Here is a 22,406-nt window from a genome sequence, read left to right as displayed (position 1 = left end):
TTCATCTTATGTCTTCAACTTTTCCCCTATTATTTCTGACAGCACCTGAAAGCATCACGGCAGGCTGGCGGTGTCGGAGGTTTGTCCGACTCAACACTCGAGGAGGGGGGGCACTGTTGTCATCTGCTTGGGCTGTGTGTCGAGCTTTTGTCCATGAGAGATGGCCGGGATTAAAGGTAACTAGATTGTATTTTTTATTTCTTCTGGAGACCATCTGAAGTGTGGAAGAGTCAGTGTAAAAGAGGCGAAATTTCCTCAGAGTAGGAGGGATGCGTTTTGGATGCTAACGGGAATGTAAGCTAGTGATCCGCAGGGCCAGTTGCTAGCAACATTGGCTAAATAGCCTGCACTCCCTCCGCTAGTGGCCTCTGAGTTTTTGAGGCCGAAGAATATTAACCAGTGATAATTAGTTAGTTGCTCTCAGTTTGATAAAAAATTGTTTATAAGCCCGTTTTAAACCACATGCTTGGTTAGCGGTATAATCACGTAGTTACCGTATGTAAGCTAGTGCTAGCTGCACCTGAAGTAATTGCACAGACGTTGATTGAATGCCGTGCTTTTGAAACCACCCTTAGTGAGCTGTTAACTACCATCCACATTGTCCACACTGCTGAACATCCCAGTAGCATCTAACAGTGGGATTTATATTGCAAACGTAGTCGTGGTGCACGTGAAATCAGCTGATTCATCACATGATGGCTAAGGCAGGCAGGGCCCACCATCAGACATGAGCAGGGTCTCATGTGGAAAACCGGTTTAAGATTGACACCAGCTATTGTAATTATATTTGTGAGATCCAGAACATGGCTTTTCCCATTCATAAGGGTATTCTGTGTCTTTGAAATGCATTGAAATTGATGATGAATCGATGAAAATTAAGATTAGCCATTATTACGATCAGAAAGGATGGCTGTAACTTTGCACTTGCTGAAACTAAATGTAACATCTTTTTTAGAAAACGGGTTTGTTTAAAAATTAGGAGTGTAGTTTGGTATATCCAGTCTCGCATAACAGTTATACATACAGTGGTGGCCAAAATTATTCGAATATTTGCCATGTTTAAGAGGTTTCATCTGTTTGTTTTCTTCTTTTTTAAAATGCCCATAAAAGTAATGAAACATCTACAGAGTCACTATTATGCTCTATAAACCATAGAATAGAGCCATCAACTGAGACATCATAAGGAGAAAAACAAGTCAGGACTATTTCACTGTCAATGTCACACAATCATGTTCCTTCACAGAAGAAACCAAATTGCTTGTGTACTCATTGTCAGGTATGATCATGGTTAAATTGACAGTGTTGGGGAATCTTGTGATTCTGTAGAATGCACAGGGCCTGCTCATTAAGTGAATACTAAAACTAATATTAAAAGTGAATAATAACAGGACTCACTTTATCTGATATCTGTTGTGCTCAGAGCAACATCCGCATGCTTCATGAACATTATGAAAGGAATTTTGGAGGATTGTCAGGTGTTCTAATACTTTTGGCCACCAGTGTATGGTTGTATATCCAGAGGAAGCTAACCACTGACCCTCTCTTCTGCTTCTCTTGTAGCTCTCATCAGCCTTTCTTTTGGAGGGGCCGTTGGCCTTATGTTTCTCATGCTAGGATGTGCCCTCCCTGTGTATGAGTAAGTACATCACATTCAGTCCATGTGTAAAGGATACTGCAGTTAGGTATCACGTGCAACACTATCCTGACCTTGCTGATGAACTAAAATATATGTTTTTTGTTTTTTTTTTTTTTTTACCTTGATGGACATTATAGTTATATTTTATTCTAAAACTTAAGTGTTTTTTGGTATGTGGATAGGTGCAGTAGTGTATGATCTTTTTCTTTTTTTAAACTTATTTATTGGAGACATAAACATTCAACATACAGTCATAAGACTTAGATTGTACATACGCAAAAGACAACAAACCTAAGTATCACATCAGATAGTTTCATACCAACAGATTTACACACAGACAAAATTAAACAAAATGAAACATTATGAGGAACACAGGGGCCCATCTCCTTAGGAGTTTCTCCCTCTGGAGTCTTAAATTATAAGTTATATCCTCCAGTCTATAGAGTTCCCATACGCGGTCTTTCTATGATTGGAATGTTGGAATATTTGGTGTCTACCAAATGACAGTGATACCCTTAACTGCTGCTGCCAGGAGAATTTGAAGTAGATATATATTATCTCTACTTTCAAAGCCCTCAGGAATGGCTCCTAGCAGGGCATGCAAGGGCTCCTTAGGTATGTGTATTCTGAATATGTCAAATAATGCGGTGTAGATGTCATCCCAGAAATCTGTTAGAGTCAGTGTTAATTAGTCTCACTCTGTGTTATTTTGTGTCAAACCTGTCTTATTTGACTGTTTATAAAATACATAGTGTAAATTACCAAGCATTTTCTTCAACTTCATGCGAACTCATTACCACAACTGAGCTTTGTCAGACACATGGGGCTCAGTCAGATTTTTTTTTTTTTTTAAAGATGTCTTTTTTATACATTCTAGCTCTTTAAGTCTAGGAAAGTCCTGTATAAATATTAAATTATTATTATTGTTATGACTACGTAAGTATGGACAAATACATTAAATATAGATTGAGCTCCTGTTTGGTTAAGAAACACCAGTGAACTGAGATCATAGTGTGCTAAGAGCCGAACAGTGTTTCATCCTTGAGTTCACCTGGATGCACTCTCACTATCACAGTAGGTGGTTATTTTTCTTTATCTTGTATTATTTTCCCTCTCTGCAGTACATACTGGCCTTTGTTCCTCCTCTTCTTCTACATCCTCTCTCCAATCCCGTACTGCATCTCGCGGAGGGTGGTTGATGACACAGACTCGGCCAGTAACGCCTGCAAAGAGCTGGCCATCTTCCTCACAACGGGCATCGTCATTTCAGCTTTTGGTCTGCCCATTGTCTTCGCAAGAGCTGATGTAGTAAGTCTGCATTTTAGTAGAAATGAGGGTTAGGTGAATAAGGGCAACAACAATGAAAAACAACAACTTCTGTTAAATAAAAAAAAAAAGAAAAGAAATTTCACTTCCTGGAAAAAGTTTCTCTAGTGATCAGACAATGTAGCTACAGTTATAGTGTCTTGAGCTCTGGCATTATAAAGGTCAGAAAACGGCACCTTTTAAAGTTTTCGTTACGTAAAAAACATTTCCAATTTCCAGACATCTCACTCAAATACAGTGCATCACATGTCAAACCTTAAAAAAAAATTATGATGCATAGAATGGTGTGATTAGCTTTGAGTGAATTTAAGTTTGAGATTTTAATTTTGTGCTGACACATATAAACATGTTCTCACGTCATTAATTTTCACTGTTACCTTTGCTGAGCTTCTGTTTCCAGACACTGCTGCCCATAAGCTTTCTATTGGGTAAAAAAAAAAAGACAGTGCTACCATGTTGGTGTGATTCTGCAGCTGTAGAGACATGCTTTTTTTCCTTGAGGACCCTTATTGATATTTGGAGGTGGTACAAAATTTGACGGAGGTGACCACAAGAAAAACCCATTATAAAGTAGCAAAAATAGCTATTTGTATTTCAGGTGATTATACAGAATAGAAAACACAATTATGAATATTATTTTTCACTTCAACAATCATAGCCCTCGAACCTCAGTAAATCATAGACACGGAACTTTTGATGTTACTGTTATTTGTTGGTGTTTTTTTTTTTTTCTATCTCCCTCTTTCTTTTAGTTGTCTTTTACTGGCATTGATGGAAAGTATTTTATAAATTTGGATTCACAATTTAGAATTGGCTCTTGATTTCCGTCCTTAAAACCTGACAAAGCTAATTCCTTTGTACCACAGAGCTCCAATGTCATCAAAAACTGTTAAAAGTAAATAGAAATGCAACAAGCTGTGTGACACATTAAAGATGATTTTGAGTCAGTTGTGCGTAAGAGTTCAAAACCCCACAGTCATTAAAATATAATAATATAAACCAAAGGGATTTGATGATTTCACAGGGAACACCAAGGAGAGACAAAATCCAACTCAGCAGTTTACCCCAGCAGTTTGGATAATATAGTTGAAAGAGATGTCACAGAGGAGTGGAAAGAGCACAGACAAGCGCCAGCTGCTGTTAACGTCCCGAATATAACACTCATGTAGAACTCATTCTGTAAACTCTTACTGTTGACACCTCCAGGTTTTGTCCTAAATATGCAGGCTGGCAGCATGCAGGAGCATTTGTTAAACTGAATTATTAATGTGTCTCTTCGCAGATTGCCTGGGGGGCATGTGCGCTTGTGCTAACGGGGAACATAGTCATCTTCGGGACCATCCTGGGTTTCTTCCTGGTCTTCGGATCCAACGATGACTTCAGTTGGCAGCAGTGGTAAACAGCAGCGGCAGAGGGACCTTAGTCTGAACTGTTTTTATTAGCGTTACAATTAATATTGGTATTACTGTTTTGGTTCTTGTTGTTGTTATTTATATGATGACCGCCCATTCATAGACTCACTCCAAACCAGTGCAATACTTTTTGTTCCTGCCTGCATCATACTGAACTGACAAAAGTTGGATGGAAAATGCTGACTTTGATTTGGAGTTGTTCTCATTTTAAGTTATGCTGTCTGACTTGTGTGTCGTGTTTGTTTCTCCATCCGTACGCCCGCTGTCACTTTGTAATCGGCTGGTGAACAACGGCTTTTGTTATCTGTGAAATTGCATTAATCTGACCAAAAGGAGCAGGTCATCGCTGCATGACCTACTGCCTCCACTTGACAGATCTCTTAAGAGTTTTCGATACTAAGACTAGAGCACATACCGGTGCGCTGAGTTGAAGGTAAAAAGGAGGAAAACTGATGCTGATGCTCAGATTTAACTCATCACATGGAGGAAAACACTTATTTAACGCGGGTTCTCATTAAGCAAAAACACTGTTTATTTTTTGTTTGTCGCAGTTAAAGGTGATACTTGAGCTGTTAAAAATGCAGATTTATATCAGCTTATATTAGCACTTGTGAACTGTTGTCGCCACTACAACGCTCCACATCTTTCAGTTCTGTTACATGTGGTTAATGTGGCTCAGTGACGTGCTAATGCTTTATCATGTCTGTTCTGATAAAGCAGTTTTCGTCTGAGCTGTGAGTTTGCTGCTTGTGAGTTTGTTTCCTCTCTCAAAGCTGCTGAAGAGACTTGGTTCGAACGCCCCCCCCCCCCCCCAAAACGCCACACAGATCAAATTTAACTGACTCGGTGATGTCCCCGGTGCCAACCTGACAGAAGCTGCTTATTCACCGGGTTTTGTTCTGCTTATGAGGGCTCTTACCTCGAGGGCTGGGCTCACTGGAAAGGATGTGTATTAGAATGATCTGATATTGATTAATAATCCAATATGCCAGGGTTGATTACAGCTTCAGCTCTGTCGGTTCCCTCTGCACTAAGCACTGATTGGACCTTGTGTGTGACGATAAATTAAAAAAAAAAAAAGTGAATTTCATACATGGCTATGTCAATGTGGGGCAAGTTATGAGCATAAAAACAGGACATAATTTTCTAATCATTGTTGCCAAATTATTGACCTCTTTAGTGAGTAGCCATATAATAAGTGGGATAAACAAGTTATTGCAAAAAAAAAAAAAAAAAAATCAAAATTATTGCGATTTCTTACTTCAAGCAATAATATACTGCCGTAGAAAAAATTATTGGACCGCCTTTGTTTTCTTCAGTTTCTTGTTCATTTTAATGCCTGGTACAACTAAAGATGCATTTGTTTGGACAAATATAATAATAACAAAAAAAGTAGCTCAGAAGAGTTTCATTTCAGAGCTGATATCTATCCATTTTCCATTGTTTTCTTGATAACCAAAATCACTTCCGTTCTTACATCAATATCTATGGCATTGTACTGACAAAAACAGTGCTTTTAGGCATTCCATGTTTTCTTTTCTGTCTGTTTTAGTCACATGATACACACAGGAGTTAGTACTTGATTGCATAACCATTGTTTTTGATGACTTTTAATGGTCTAATAATTTTTTCTGCGACTGTGTGTAAGAATACAGAGGGCTCCCTATACAATTTACAGCATTATCCCTTTCATATCGGCACAAAATTGGTCTTGTAATTGAAGTAACCCTAACTGAATTAAGACAAAACTGGGTAAAATGGTGATTTTTGCTAATCAAAATTGAATGGATAAAGGAAATCGGTAGCGATCCTCAGCCTGAGTTTCTGTTAGTGTCAGCTTCAGGTCAAGGAAGCACGACAAGCCTCCAGCAGTTGCTAGTGCAGGATTAGTGAGAGGACAGAAGTGTTTGCTGGAAACCGGGCCAACCTAAGACCTGGGCTACTTATAACTAAGGCCTGCTCCGTCATTAACAGCTCTTAAGCTTTTAGATGTGACTGTTTTCATTCCTTTAAAGTGGAAGAACGCAGTGACACCGCTCAGAGTCACGACTGTTAGAATTTTCTGTAGAAGCACATTAGGTCCAGACATGGCCAACATGCTGTTGCATTATATCCACACACCAGCATTTTTTTAATTCTCCGGTTTATGTGAAGGAAATGTGTGTATCGGTTGATGTAATCTGTTACAGCTCTGGATGTGCAATCAGTCAGGTGCAGCTTTCTAGTTTAACTGCGTTAGAGGAAGCTGAGAGAGGAATGACATTACCTCGTCGCTGCTGTGGCGTGCTGAGTATTAAAACATTTGCTTTTAGATGTTGACTCGTTTGCTTTAGATGGTCAAGTATGAAAATGATGATTTCTTTAAGGTGTTATTAGGACTGGGTAAAAGATCCGATACTGGTACCAATACTGAAACACTGGCCTCTAAACCAGTTCCAAAACTTTCCCACATTTCACATCATGTTAAAATCTTTAGCTTTATTTATTTATTTCTCAAGAACCTGTTTAATGTGACATGCTTAAAATTCAGGTTTTTCAACTGTACGTTAACAAATTATCACTCATAAATGTATAAAAACCAAGCACACAAGGCTTTTACATGCATGCACTGACACTTCTTAGGTATTTAAATTTGACATTTTTCATTATTTTTGGTGGTATCTATTCAGTCGGTGCCATAAAAGTATCAAAGTTCCGTACCCAGCCCTATGTACATATAAGCTAATGTCTTAAAAAGTATTTGATTCATCTTATTATTTCAAGGTTCAAGTCCTATGGATAGCTCAGAAGGTACTTTGACTATTGGTTTCCATTCATAGCAGTTTTAAAGTCTCTGCTCTGTTACAAACTCCCCAGATCAAACCTCAGTGAAGGTGCTGAATGTATTGGAAACACAATGAAGACGGCAGCTTTTTGGCTTCATTAAAAAATAAAAAAGCTTGACGTTAAAAACTACTGACATGATTTGTTGATATTTATTCTAAAATTCCACCCTGTATCCAAATGAAACGCTCGTAGTCTGGACAGGCAGGGTAACTCCACGTTTTGTTTCTGAAATGTAAACGTATGACACTGTGTGAACTATAAGCTAAATATGTCTCGAGTTTCTGATGTTGACTTCCCCCAAATGTGATTGAATCTGGTGTGTAGATGAAGAATGGGTTTTCCTGTGTTCCTGTTTTAAGACAAAACGTTCTGTTTTTCTCACGGATGCAGGAGGATGTTGTATTTATTTATTTGATCGGACGCTTTGTGTCAATGTCCAACGCCATTTTCTATCTACAACTTTTGTGTTAAAGAGGCAGACGTCAGCATGGTGGTTTTCTTTTTTTAAATAAAGGCCATTTTGGAACATCCTCTCTCTCTTTGAATGACTATGCATGCGTTCACATTTTCACCACAATCACATCAGATACGAGACTTGGCAGGAAATAAGCTGATGTTTATCGACAGATGAGCGAACCAAAAAAATCAATATAAAAAGACTTTAAATAATCACTGAATTGGGCAGAAGCCTGACAGCTCATCTTTGCCTTTGTTTTCTGTTATAATTTGTAGTTTTGGTTTGATGCACACATTTACTGAATGATTCTGTCACAACATATTTATTCATGGATGAATGAATCGATGAAGGTTTTATTTTGGACATGTAAAAAAAAAAAATACAACCACCAATAAAAGCAAGCACCTGAAGCAAATTATCAGCACAAGACAGCCAACAAAAATAAAAGTTTATACTATGATGCAAAGAAATATTGAATACAATTTTAGTGTTATTTATACATTCAAAAACAAAATGGTATTGTTTTACAGATGCAGACACCCACTGAAACACCTGATAAATTTAGCAGATGAGGAAAAAAGTACCAGTTAACAGCAACACATACGGAGCTCGGGAAGGGACATGAAGAAAAAAACACATAACGCAGTTGTTTTTTTTTCTTCATGTCCCTTCCCGGGCTATGTACCACACATGGCCTGGACCTTTTTTTTTAAAGATTTTCTTTTTTTTTTTTTTTTTTTACATTTTTAACATAACCTGTACATTATTTTGTATTTGGAGCCAGTTTGCATGATGTACATTTACCAGGGTTTCTGGAGGTCATTAAAAAGCATTAGATTTTGTGAAAATTAAGGCCTTAAATGGCATTAAAAAAACAATAAATTTGATGTCCGGAGGCATTAAAAAATTAAATACATTTGGTAGGAAAAACCATTGTTATTCATGATTTATTTTGATTATATAAATATTTAATAATTTTGATCTAAAGTATAGTGTGATGATTGACAGGTGGAACCTTTTAATTTGCTATGGTTTATGGCCGATGCATGAAGTCACAACACCAGATGCTTGGAATGCAACGTGTTGTGAGCGTGCTCATGCTGTGGTGAAAGAGCAGAGGGAATATTAGCAAATGTTGGAAAAATGGGAAAATGCAAGTTTCAACAGAAGTGGTTGGAGGAGGAACTATTCAGAACCTGGTTAGAGCCTGTCGACGGTAAACTGTCAGAAAACTACAGGGTGTCCCATTAGTCTCCATACATAGGAAAAATAAACGTTTCTTGACATAAACCCTTTTTATTTATATAATATGCTCTATATGACTGCCATTTTGTCGGGAACACATTTCAATGCATGTCCTCCACTGCTGAAGAACTATAAAGAAGAAATATAAAGAAATACATGTTAGAACCATATGTATTATGTCTCCTATGTATGGAGACTTATGGGACACCCTGTATATATAAAACTGTATCTGCAGTTGGACATGAGCATTACATTTATTTAAAGTGGCTTTAAAAGGGCATTAAATTAGTTTTGCTGATAGCTGCAGAAACCCTGTTTACTGTCATTACATGATATTTATATAAGTAACAGCACTGATGAAGAATTCCAAATTATCAGCATCATCGTTAAGATTAACATTTTATCAGATCTAATGTTAGAACCATTCATAGCCACTGTGTATTTAACCCTTTCATGCATGAATTATGAGAACCTTAATCAAGATTTTTTTTTTTTCCTGAGTGTTTTTATTCCTATTTCGACATGAAAAGAACAATGTGATTGAATTTTTTAATTTTTTTTATGAATCTATTTTTCACAGAGTTACAAAAATGTCCACACAGCTGGACAGCATGCATTTGATTTCTGAAGCAAAGAAACATATATTTAAACCCCATCATCATAAAGTGATCTACTGTGTGAAAACTATGAAATATATATATTTTTTAATGCAGCTAATCTAATGTTTTTGCACATTTATCATATTCTAATACTAGTTATGGAGGTAATACACAAAAAAAAAAAAAAAAAGTTTGAGAAAATTAGCAGATTTACACTCAAACATGTTAGTGCAGATCAGGTTTATCAAGAACAGCAAAGTTACAGTCATGGTCTGAATGTCAGTGTAGATGATGCATGAGCGTCCACTGTGTTGGTTGATATCCTCCTGAGACCCAGGAAAGTGAACATTTTTAGTTTAGTTTTTTTTTTTTTTTTTTTTTTACGTTAAACAGTCATCTTGGTTGGAAACTACATAATGCAACAGTTTTTTCAGATACATTTTTGAAATTATTTTCATTTATTTTTTAACCCTTTCATGCATAGTGGTCACTACAGTGGACAGTTTATTCTACAGCTGATCTCTTGTATATTCATGGGTTTTGTTTGTTTTAATTCCACATCAGCCAACACAGTGGACGCTTATACATCATCCCATACTCTGCATTCATACCGTTACTGTAACTTTGCTGTTCTTGATAAAACTGATCTGCAGTAACATGTTTCAGTGTAAATCAATTGTTATTTGTTAAAAAAAAAAAAAAAAGTTTTTTTTTTGCATATTATCTCTATGAAAAGAGTAATAACCAGCATTAGAATATGTTAAAATGTGAGAAAACAACAGATTTTATTTCATTGTTTTCTTATCACTTTCTGATATTGGGTTTTAAACATGTTTCTTTACTTCAAAAATTAAATGCAAACATTTTTGTAACTCCATGAAAAAAAAAACTTGATCACATTGTTTTTTTCATGCCTATGGAGGAATAACAACATTCAAGAAAAAAAAATCTTAACTAAGGTTCTCATAATTAATGCATGAAAGGGTTAATGGAATGTCCTTCGCAATGAGCAGCATTTTTTTTAGTGAAACTGTCAAACTTTTGTCCCCTACAGAGGACAAAAATGCAGTGCTGGGTCTCAGGAGGACATGGAACTAAAACAACTAAACCCATGAACATACAAGAGAACAGCTAGAGAATAGATGTCCACTGTAGTGACCACTATGCATGAAAGGGTTAACATAACTATCACTTTACCATAGGTGTAAACATGAATGACTAGTTGTTAAATGCAATTTCTGCTGTTTTGGTTAAAACAGCAGCTCCTATTGATGACACTGGTTAACACTGGCTTCTTATAGTATATTTATATCCAACCATGTTATCACCTTGAAGTAATTTGTCTGAATTCAGTTTATTCTCATTAGAGGGAAATAATAAGAGCAGAAACAGCTTTGGTTTGTCTCCATCTGCTGGTGGACCAACAGCTACACCATCATGCAAAGTGTAAACTGAATTCATGACTCACTTGTGCTCCTTCAACTGAGTTTATCGTCCTGTCATCTATAAACTACGGAAATAAAGTCTGAGGTGAGTCAAGTATTATATGAGTGCATAGTTTTATATTCAAAGACGAGCTGTAACTGCACTACTGACAGGACAGGTACAGTTATATACTTCATGGTACTCTTGTTCATTTTTTAGGCCTTTATATTAAGAGTATTATTGTTTATATATTGATTTATGAAGAATCTACCCCTGTTAATGTGTAAAAATAAATAAATAAGGTCTGTAATCTGCACTATATCCTCCTGAGACCCAGGAAAGGGAGTTTTAGCTTCTTTTTTTTTACATTAAACAATTGCCTTGATTAGAAAATGCTTAATGCAACAGTTTTTTCAGACACATTTTTAACCCATAAAGACCCAAACATCCATCATTAACCAAAAGCATCCATTTATCTAAACTGTTTAATATCTGTTGATCCACTAATCCTATCACTACATGTAAATAATTGGTGTAAAATAGTTACCTCCGCCAAGGAGGTTATGTTTTTGCCAGGGTTTGTCTGTCTGTCTGTTTGTCTGTTTGTCTGTCCGTTAGTGTGCAACATAACTCAAAAAGTTATGGACAGATTTTGATGAAGTTTTCAGGGTTTGTTGGAAATGGGATAAGGAAGAAATGATTAAATTTTGGTGGTGATCGGGGGTGGGGGGACCCGCGGGGGGGGCCACTGATCAGCCTTGGCGGAGGTCTGTGCTCTCCGAGTGCTTCTAGTTTGTCATCTTTTCATGGTCATCAGACTAGACTCATTTGGACATTCAGAGGCTCCATAATGAACGTGGAAACACCGTCATCTTCTACAACATTAATTCACCAGTAAAACCCATGGAGTTGGATCAATGACACTAGGTTTATGTTCAGTTAATGATGGATTTTGCTGAAAAAGTCACTTTTTCTTCAGTTCTCTCTGTTTTGATATAATAACTTTTGAATTTACTGAGTTTTCATGAACACCAAAATTAAACAGGAAATTAAATACAGGAAAATACACAATTTAGAGTGGAAAATACAAAATACACAGGATAATATAATAACTAGAGGCACTCGGAGAGCGCAGACCCCCGCCAGGGCAGATCAGTGCCCCGGAATTAGATTAAAATTTCAGGAAATGTTGATACTGGCACAAGGAACAAATGATTAAATTTTGGTGGTGATCGGGGGGGGGCCCACTGATCTGCCTTGGCGGAGGTTTGCACTCTACGAGTGCTTTTCTAGAAAAGACAGCGCAGACCTCCGCCAAGGCAGATCAGTGGGCCCCCGTGCCCCCCACCCCCCACCCCCGATCACGACCAAAATTTAATCATTTGTTCCTTGTGCCAGTATCAACATTTCCTGAAATTTTCATCCAAATCCATCCATAACTTTTTGAGTTATCTTGCACACAAACAGACAAACAGACAGACAAATCAACGCCGACAAAAACATAACCTTCTTGGCGGAGGTAATAAACGGTGATAAATCACTTAAGAAAGGTTAAATAGAGAGAAAAATTATTTGGGAACTAACACAAAAGTAGCACTGGGTCTTTATGGGTTAAAATCATTCTTATTTTTTCATTTATTTATTAATGGAATGTCCTTTGCAATGGACAACATTTTTTGAGTAAAACAGTAAAACTTTTGTCTCCTGCAGAGGACAAAAATGCATTGCTGGGTCTCAGGAGCACAGTTGATAACATGCAATACTTCCTTTATTTACTTCTTACTTAATATAGACACCAGTGAATGAATAAATAAATGAATAGATAGATAGATAGATAGCTAGCTAGCTAGCTAGCTAGATAAATAGATAGATAGATAGATAGATAGATAGATAGATAGATAGATAGATAGATAGATAGATAGATAGATAGATAGATAGATAGATAGATAGATAGATAGATAGATAGATAGATAGATAGATAGATAGATAGATAGATAAGCAAGCAAGCAAGCAAAAGGTCTAAGACTTGTGCCCACTACTGTACCTGTACTTGACAGGATTTCCATATAGAATTTCATACTGCTTCTCCACTTTATCTCAGAAACAAGTATTGTTCTTTAAAACCTTTTTATTCAGCTACAAACATTGTCACAAAGTACAAATCACTATGATACACTGCTGTAGATTACACCACATCATATACATTTGTTCAAATGAGCTCAGTCCCACATTTTGCTGATAATCCAACATCCTTTTGCTTAAGGATGGATGTCAGTTCAGACCTTATACCTGCAGTCACAGAAAAAATTATTAGACCACCCTTTGTTTTCTTCGATTTCTTGTTCATTTTAATGCCTGGTACAACTAAAGGTACATTTGTTTGGATAAATATAATGATAACAACAAAAATAGCTCAGAAGAGTTTAATTTCAGAGCTGATATTTTCCATTGTTTTCTTGATAATAACCAAAATCACTTCAGTTCTTACATCAATATCTATGACATTGTACTGACAAAAACAGTGTTTTTGGTCATTCCATGTTTTCTTTTCTGTCTGTTTTAGTCACATGATACACACAGGAGTTAGTACTTGATTGCATAATCATTGTTTTCGATGACTTTTGATGGTCTAAGAATTTTTTCCGCGACTATAGGTAGCACAGTTGGGCATAAAAATACATTATCTGTAATTTTCTCAATTACAGAAAACATTGGAGCTGCATGTTTGTAACGGTCCTTGCAGTTACACAATGATGTTCAGATTTTTGAGCCTATTTAGTGTGATGAGACTTGTGCAACATTTTTCACATAAAGTTTCATGATTTACAAAAATTAGATATTTAATTTGGTAGGACATAAGTTGAAATACAGAGGCATCATGTTCCAGTTGAAAGTATAAAAAAATGCTTCTATTAAACATTTGAGATTTGCCTACTTTACACTAAACATTAGTTATAAATTACATAAAATACATTTAAGGTAATATTAGACCTTTCTATTTTATTTCAGGAGGCCATTTTACTTGTAAACTTCTCTTTCATATTCTATTTTTTTTCTAAATGCTGCTGTTTTCCCCTTTTACAGTTAAATTTACTCATATATGTTCCTTCCCTCAGTTAGTGTTAGGGTTAGGGTTGGTACTTGATTGCATAACCATTGTTTTTGATGACTTTTGATGGTCTAATAATTTTTTCTGCGACTGTATTTAAGTATTTTCATAGTGTGGTATTAGTCCTTTTACCTATATAAAGGAGCTGAATTCCACTTTCTCAGTTGTAGTAATTTTCACATATTACATATCAGGGACATCTTCTGCATAATTAATCTTTGGGATCATAAATCTTCTAACCTGAGGCTGCTGATGTAAAAGGCTTCATTCTGCTAGATAGGACATGCCCACCGCTCCTACAGCTCCCACTGCCTTCAGGGAACATTTTTTTTAAACAATATCTACATATAAATTCAGATCAAGTCTGTAATTTTGTGCATCAAACAAGGGCTTGTTTTCCAGTTTTTACAAGCAGCACATCAGATGGAAACAAAGCACACCAGGTCTGAACATAAACTCCTACGCCTCCGTGTTATGACAACAGCAGCTTTGGATTAATGCTTAAACTTGCCCTTTACAGCTGCATGCCAGGTACGTCTTCTCCTTGATAAACTGCACGAGGAGAGTTAAATATTGCCCCAGTGGTTTTACATTCTGTCCTGTGTGACCGTATGGGACACGCCCGGTTTGCCCTGATCACCGCGAGAAGCTGCAGGAAAACGTAGACAGGGTAGATCAAATTTGTGCACTTCACACATCGGTGAGCATGAGGAGGTTTTTTCGAGCGCACAGAGATGAAGATTTCAGTCAGATCCAGTATCTGACAGCCAAATGTACCCGCCTGGCACATGACAAAGGTAAGACATGCACAGACTAAAAAGAGACAAGACTTTGACCTCCAGGAGTTTATCTGTTTGAGGAATCCTATCAGTAATGCTTCAAAGAATATACAACTGTGTATAGAAGGGTTCTGTGTCATAGCAGATAAAGCCATTCATGTTTTTAGTGCTTCTTTGTGTTTCTGTAGGTGATAAAGTTCACATATCACTTCAGAAGTAAAAGCATGTAAACTGTAAAAAATCTGTGAAAAATAAAAATAAGTTTTTCTAAATGTCACAGCATTAGTTTGAAGAGATTTTACAATAAAGTACAAAGAACTATGTGGGATTTAAAGATTCTTCAAACCAGAATTTATACTTTTTCAATGACTATGGCCTTGAAAAAGTAAAACTATGATTTAGTGCTGAAGTAGTGCAGTAAAAAGTGCAAGATTCCCATCTGGAATATAATATAGAATTAGTATAAAACAGAATAGGATAACATGCAACAACTTTCCAACATTTTTTTAAATATATTATATTATATTATATTATATTATATTATATAAGACATAGGCACAGTATCTAAGCTCAAGAAACAAAATAAAAAGTTGTTTGGCTGAATAGTCTGAATAGTGTTTTCTGGAAATAAGCTTCAATCAATCAATCAATCAATCAACAATCATTTTTTATATAGTACTTTCTCATACAGTAAAATGTAGCACAAAGCTTTCCAGGAATTTCTCCAGATTCCTCCAAATCTTTGGCTTCTCTTCTCCGCCATCATAGGTGAAATATCCAAATCTCTTCTTGTCTTTCTTTCAGTGACTATATTGTTTTCAAACCTAAAACCACAGATTTTCCTCATGTTTTTGTGGTCATATAAACAGTCATCAATCCATCTTTACTCCTGCTTTTGCACCAAATCATAAATACGCATCAAAACATTTTTGGTTTTTCCTCATTTCTAGTACTATATTGCTTCTTTCCTAACCTTTTCTAAAATGTGCTGATGACCTGAATGACAGGACTTAATGTATATTTTAAGACAAATAAACAGACCAAATATTAAGAACATCATCTCCACGCTGTGCAATTAAAAAAAACCTAAACTTTAACCCATAAAGACCCAGTGCTACTTTTGTGGCACTTCCCAAGTTATTTTTTTCTCCATATGTATTCTTTCTTAAGTGATTTATCACTATTCATTTTAATATTATCCTCTATATTTTGCTTTTTTTTTTCAGTAAAAATCATGTATTTTCCTGAATTAAATTCACACATCATAGAGATGTTCATGAAAAGCCCAGTTTAAAGTTGAGGTTTATTAAATCAAAAACAAAGAAAACTAATGAAAAAGTGACTTTTTCAGCAAAGATATCAATAACTGAACATAAAAACAAGTGTGTCCATCCACTATCATTGATCCAACTCCGTGGGTTTTACTGGTGAATCAGTGTTGTAGAAGATGACGGTGTTTCCATGTTCATTACGGAGCCTCTGAATGTCCAAATGGGTCATATCTGATGACCATGAAAAGACACCAAACTGCATTTTATACCAATTATTTACATGTATTAATAGGTTTAGTGGCTCAGAAGTTATTAAACATTTTACACCAGTAGATTATTTTGGTCGCCAGTGGCTGTTTGGGTCTTTATGGGTTAAAAATCAATACTTTCTGTTTTTACGCAAATTTTACAAACTAGCAATCAAACTTAGAAGATACATGGTGGAGGTATATGTATAAGTATTGTCAAAAACTGTACTTTAGAAAAATACTTGAGTAAATGTACTTAGTTACAAAGGAATAACAGATAATGACATTATGAGATGAAGAGTTGAGAGGTCAGAAAAACCGAAAAAGTAAATGAAACAGTAATGCATTAAACAGTGACATTTTAAGTTGTTTTTTGCTGATGACCAACAGATATTCCAACAGTCTTAAGTGACGCTGTGCAGGTTTAAATTAGATGATGAGGTGATATTTTTACTGCAGATGAGGACAGTTTCAGAGCAGAGAACAGAGCATTGGAGATGTTCTTAACATGAGAACAGTGATGAGGTGAGAGAGCTGGGAACGCTCACAACCTGGCGCGTAACCCTACATTTAGACTTTTATGGTTTTAAATATTATTGCAATTTAGTATTTGATGTTGTCAGCACTAAAAGAAACAGTATTTTCTATTAACCCATAAAGACCCAGTGCTACTTTTGTGACAATTCCCAAATTAATTTAACCTTTCCTAAGTGATTTATCAGCATTAATTATGATATTATTCTCTGTATTTTGCCTTTTTCAGTGTTAATCAGGTCTTTTCTTATATTTAACCCATAAAGACCCAAACAGCCGCTAACAACCAAAACCATCTGCTGATCAAAACTGTTTAATACCTGTTGATCCACTAATCCTATCAATACATGTAAATAATTGGTGCAAAATACAATTTGTCATCTTTTCATGGTCATCAGATATGACCCATTTGGACGTTCAGAGGCTCTGTAGTTACCATGGAAACACCGTCATCTACAACAACATTGATTCACCAGTAAAACCCATGGAGTTGGATCAATGACAGTGGATGGATACACTTGGTTTATGTTCAGTTAATGATAGATTTTGCTGAAAAAGTCCCTTTTTCTTCAGTTTTCTCTGTTTTTTGGTATAATAACCCTCAAGTTTAATCTGGGCTTTTCTGAGCATCTACATGATCAGTGAATTAAATATGGGAAAATACCAAATTTTTACTGTAAAAACACAAAATACAGAGGATAATATTATAATAAATAGTGAAAAATTTAAGAAAAGTTAAAGATATAGGATAAACTATTTTAGAACTGCCACATAAGCAGCACTGGGTCTCTCCACATTTTGAGCTACTTTTGTGGCAGCTCCAAAATGACTTTTTTTTTTCTATATTTAACCATTCTTAAGTGATTTATTCCCATTTATTGTAATATTATCCTCTTTATTTTGAGTTTTTTAGTGGAAACCATGTATTTTTCTATATTTAATTTCCTGACCATGTAGATGTTCATAAAAGCTCAGATTAAAGTTGATTGTTATCACATTAGAAACAGAGAAAACTAGAGAAAAAGTGAGTTTTCAACAAAATATATCAAAAATTTAACATAAACCAAGTGTAAAGTATAAACCATCCACTGTTATTTATTAACCCTTTCATGCATGAATTATAAGAATCTTAATCAAGATTTTTTACCTGAGTATTTTAATTCCTCTTTAGGCATGAAAAAGACAATGTGATTGACAATTTTTTATGAACCTATTTTTCATGGAGTTACAAAAATATCCACTCAGCTGGATCTCACACATTTAATTTTTGAAGCAAAAAAACATGCATTTACTGGCATACGGTGTGAAAACTATGACATAAAAACATTTTTAATGTGTTTTCTCACATTTTAACCTACTATAATACTAGTTATTAGTCAGACAGTATGAAAAAAAAAACGTTCTTGTAAAAAAAAAAAACCCCAAAAAACCCTGTTAATTACAGTATAATAACGATTAGCATTTGATTTACACTCAAATATGTTAGTGCAGATCAGATTTATCAAGAACAGCAAAGATACAGTAATGGTGTGAATGTCAGTGTATGAATGATGCACCTCACTGCAAAAATCTAAAGCTTACCAAGTGTATTTTTTCCTCATTTCTAATCAAAATATCTCATCACTCTTAAAATAAGTCATAATCACCTAAAGAGTAACTTTTCAGTGAGATATAAGAACTTATTTTTAGACAACATATCTTGAAAATGTTATTTCAAGAACTCTTACCAAGATCATTTTCACTTGTTCCATTGGCAGATTTTTTTTGTTTGAATTAAGCAAAATAATCTTGAATTAAGTAAAAAAAAAAAAAAAAAAAATCTGCCAATGAAACAAGTGAAACAGATTTGAATCGCTGTCCACTGTAGTGACCACTATGCATGAAAGGGTTAAACTCCATGGGTTTTACTGGTGAATCGATGTTGTAGAAGATGACAGTGTTTCCAGGTTCACTACGGAGCCTCTGAACGTCCAAATGGGTCATATCTGATGATGATTTAAAGCTGAGAAACTGCATTTTACCTCAATTATTTACATGTATTGATAGGATTAATGGATCAACAGATATTAAACAGTTTAGATCAGTAGATGGTTTTGGTCTCCAGTGGGTGTTTATGGGTTAAAGCGGGTCTAAGTAACAGACAAACAGCGTGTCTTGTGTTTGGCTGGTGATTGTGAACAGTGCTAGTTTGGTCTGATTTTGGCTGTGGGGTCTTTATGTGGCTGCAGCAGTGGTCGACAGGGACTTTCTGGTGTCCAGAGAAAGAGAGAGGAGGCTGCAGAATGAGCTGGAGGCGCTGACCAACCGCCTCCTCCACCAGGAGCAAATCAACATGGAGCTCAGGATGAAACAGGACCAGCTCATCTGCCAAATCCGCCAACAGCAGGTGAACACAGCGGAACTAAACACAGCAGCTAAACACTCAGACAGTTAACATCTAAGTAAATGTGAGGAAAAAAGTCAAGTTACAACCGCTGCGTACTTCATACTTAAGCCACTAAGGGACAAAAGCACTCCAGTATTAACTCTCCTAACCAGTATGACCAGTATTCAGATCCTTAATGAAAGCAAAGTACTACTGTAATACTGCACTATAGTATGGAAATATTCCAATACAAGTACAAATACTGCATTCAAATCAGTACCTCAGTAAAAGTCTAAGTATTTTCAGCAGAATGTACTTAAAGTATGAAAAGTCAAAGTGCTGCAAAATGGTCAGTGTTTTAAAAAAAAATATTAGACCATCAAAAGTCATTGAAAACAATATTTATGCAATCAAGTACTAACTCCTGTGTGTATCATGTGACTAAAACTGACAGAAAAGAAAACATGGAATGCCTAAAAGCACTGTTTTTGTCAGTACAATGCCATAGATATTGAGTAAGAACTGAAGTGATTTTGGTTTTTATCAAGAAAACATGGACAATGGATAGATATCAGCTCTGAGATTAAACTACTATGAGCTATTTTTGTTATTATCATTATATTTGTTCAATCAAATGTACCTTTTTTTTTTTCTTTTTCTTAAGAAAAGAAAAAAGAAAAAAAAAAGAAGATAATAATTGATCCGTGTCATGTACTACACACTGAGTATCAGCTATTACCATCAACAAGAAGGTTTAAAATGCCATGCTGTCATTTGAATATAATGAAATACTCATTCTCTATTATGATTTTAAATGATGGTAGACGATGAAATCTACATAAAAGCCATCAGAATATGGGCTCACAACCAGGGTGGGATAATATAGAACAAGAAAGATAATAATTTAGTAAATGATTCTATTAGTATTTGTAAACACTTTAGTAACATAATAATAATAAATATAAATATAAATAATAAATAAATAAATAAAAATAAAAATAATAATGCATTTTGTGATTACTGAGATGATTTTAATATTATGATACGGAACATTTCCAAAAATAAAATCAAATTCTCAAAATATAAAAAAAAAAACAAAGAAAAAAACCAAACAAACAAATGTACCTTTAGTTGTACCAGGCAAGAAATTGAAGAAAACAAGGATGGTCTAATAATTTTTTTGACTGTATATGATGTTTCTGGTTTCATTATAGTGCTGCATTAATGTAAATGTCAAATTTTGCTTGAGTTAATCCTTAAATTTATCAAAAACAATAAAATTTAATACATCTGGACATTTCATGAGGGGGCAGAAAACTGTAATCTGGCAAGTAAAATAAAGCAATAAGTACAATATCTAGCTTTGTTAGTAGGATTTTTCTTCTTTTTCTGTTAATTTTACTTAATTTTACTTTAGTTTGTCTCCGCATTGTAGTTGTAGTACATCGCAAGGGGTTTATCCTCATAAATTAAATAAATAAATGACTTGCCTCTGAGATGTAGTGAAGTATAAGTATAAAACTGCAGTAAAAGAATGTATTAGTATTTGGTCTTCCAGTACACACATGTTTAAGACTTCCGCTGTGACTTTACTTCATTGTTTTGCTGACTTTAACAGGTATTTTACTGGCTTAAATAAAAGCTCGTCTGTTGAAAGCTGCCTCCTGTTTCTGTCTCAACACGGTTAATGTGAATGCTGAGACAGGACCTTTCAGTAAATGTGCCATAAAACCAAAACTACAACGTAAAAGAGTCCAAAAAGCACCAGTCAATCTCCAGGTCTATTATCCTTTCATAGTTCTTTCACCAAATTGCGATTTCCAAAACAGCGTTCAGCTCTATTTGTACTTCAAATGTTGGTTTGGCAATTTGATTCTTATTTGGATAAACATACCTGAAGGCCAGTTTCTGCCTGATTCAGTGATTTCTTTTAATTTGTGTCATTTAACCTTCTAGTGTTTAACCTCATTGAAATCCCATAATTTGAATCCATGAAACCGTGACCATTCCAGAAGGCCACCTCTGCTGAAATTACGGTAATTGCACTGTAATTAGGCTACCAGTAAGTGCCAGTGTTAACATACTGTAAATGAAAAGCCTTTGGCAGCTGTTACCAACCTTTTTGGCTGCTTGTTGTAGGTTACACAGGTATGTTTTCAGCTTTGCAGATTGAAGAGGCTCACATCATCACTTTCTATTTAAAAACATAGAAAAAATGGAGAAAACAGCATGAGTGTGTTGCAGAAATGCATTTGTATTTTCTTTGTCTTTGTTCCATTAAGCCTTTTGCAAATGTTTATGGTACTTTTTCAGACCCAAACCTCAGATCAGCTCATGGTGCAATTTTAGATATTTTCATTAGCCAAATCAGCATCTTTAATAATCCTGAAATAATAGGTTTTGGTATTTTCATGTTGTAGCTGAACAGTAACAAATGAAGTGGAAGAAAGTAACTTCACACTGGAAATAAGTACAAATTAGAGGTTGTTAGTATTTTTTATTGTTATAGTTAATCCAAATAATCTCAAATAACTCTTATTCCATAACATGTGTCTCACAGATTAAGTTATAATAATAATAATAATAATAATAATAATAATAATAATAATAATAATAATAATAATAATAATAATAATAATAATAATAATAATAACTTTATTTGTATAGCACCTTTAAAAACAAAGTTTACAAAGTGCTTTAACAGAGGGCACAACAGCAGGATACACGAAGCAAGTAAAAACACTAAAACAGAAGCGACACAATTAGAGAGATGTATGAACAAATTAATAATCAAACAGAATCAAATTTAAAAATTAAAATTAAAAGTTAAAAAGGGACAGACATCACATAAAAGCAAGTCTATAAAAATGTGTTTTAAGAAGTGATTTAAAAGATGTCACTGATTGAAGTTATGTGTTATCTTTTGGATGAAGATTTTACACCATGTATGTAAATAACAAGCTTTTTTAATGCAAATACAACCTGAAAACAAATGACTGGATATTAAGGTCAAATTCGCTGATGCCTCACACTAATGCTTCAATAATCTAATAATATCATACGTAATAATATATCAATCAGAGGAACTGAAAAAAACTGCATTTTGCTGAAAATATTTCTTTACTGATAGGACTTTTACCTGTAATATATCATTCTTTTTTTTTTTTTACTGGT

At 35.0% G+C, this 22,406-nt stretch overlaps 2 protein-coding genes across 2 annotated transcripts in view; both read left to right on the top strand.

Annotated features, from left to right (window-relative positions):
• The first annotated feature begins 46 nt into the window (after window positions 1-46).
• leprotl1 (leptin receptor overlapping transcript like 1) lies at window positions 47-5,711 on the top strand. The gene is made up of 4 exons (XM_030145235.1): window positions 47-176; window positions 1,561-1,636; window positions 2,758-2,944; window positions 4,245-5,711. Exons 1-4 carry the CDS (start codon window positions 161-163, stop codon window positions 4,359-4,361), a joined length of 396 nt encoding a protein of 131 aa, XP_030001095.1. The 5' UTR covers window positions 47-160; the 3' UTR covers window positions 4,362-5,711.
• A 5,075-nt stretch (window positions 5,712-10,786) lies between these two features.
• The window catches only part of LOC115426796 (kinesin-II 85 kDa subunit-like), a 43,273-nt gene continuing 31,653 nt past the window's right edge, over window positions 10,787-22,406 (top strand). The window contains exons 1-3 of the mRNA XM_030145032.1: window positions 10,787-11,031; window positions 14,438-14,832; window positions 19,096-19,253. Coding sequence (XP_030000892.1) covers window positions 14,742-14,832; window positions 19,096-19,253 — 249 coding nt within the window. The 5' untranslated portion in view covers window positions 10,787-11,031; window positions 14,438-14,741. The remainder of the gene's footprint in view (window positions 11,032-14,437; window positions 14,833-19,095; window positions 19,254-22,406) is intronic.

Source organism: Sphaeramia orbicularis, chromosome 10 (genome assembly GCF_902148855.1).
Source record: "Sphaeramia orbicularis chromosome 10, fSphaOr1.1, whole genome shotgun sequence".
In the NCBI taxonomy this organism is placed as follows: Eukaryota; Metazoa; Chordata; class Actinopteri; order Kurtiformes; family Apogonidae; genus Sphaeramia; species Sphaeramia orbicularis.
Note: the sequence above shows the minus strand (reverse complement) of the source record. Positions and strands in the feature narration are given on the sequence as shown.

Bases quoted from the DNA above. Each gene is read 5' to 3' on its own strand.
- leprotl1 (XM_030145235.1), top strand. The intron at 1,637-2,757 runs GTAAGTACATCA...CCCTCTCTGCAG, and splicing joins TGTGCCCTCCCTGTGTATGA to TACATACTGGCCTTTGTTCC. The intron at 2,945-4,244 runs GTAAGTCTGCAT...GTCTCTTCGCAG, and splicing joins TCTTCGCAAGAGCTGATGTA to ATTGCCTGGGGGGCATGTGC.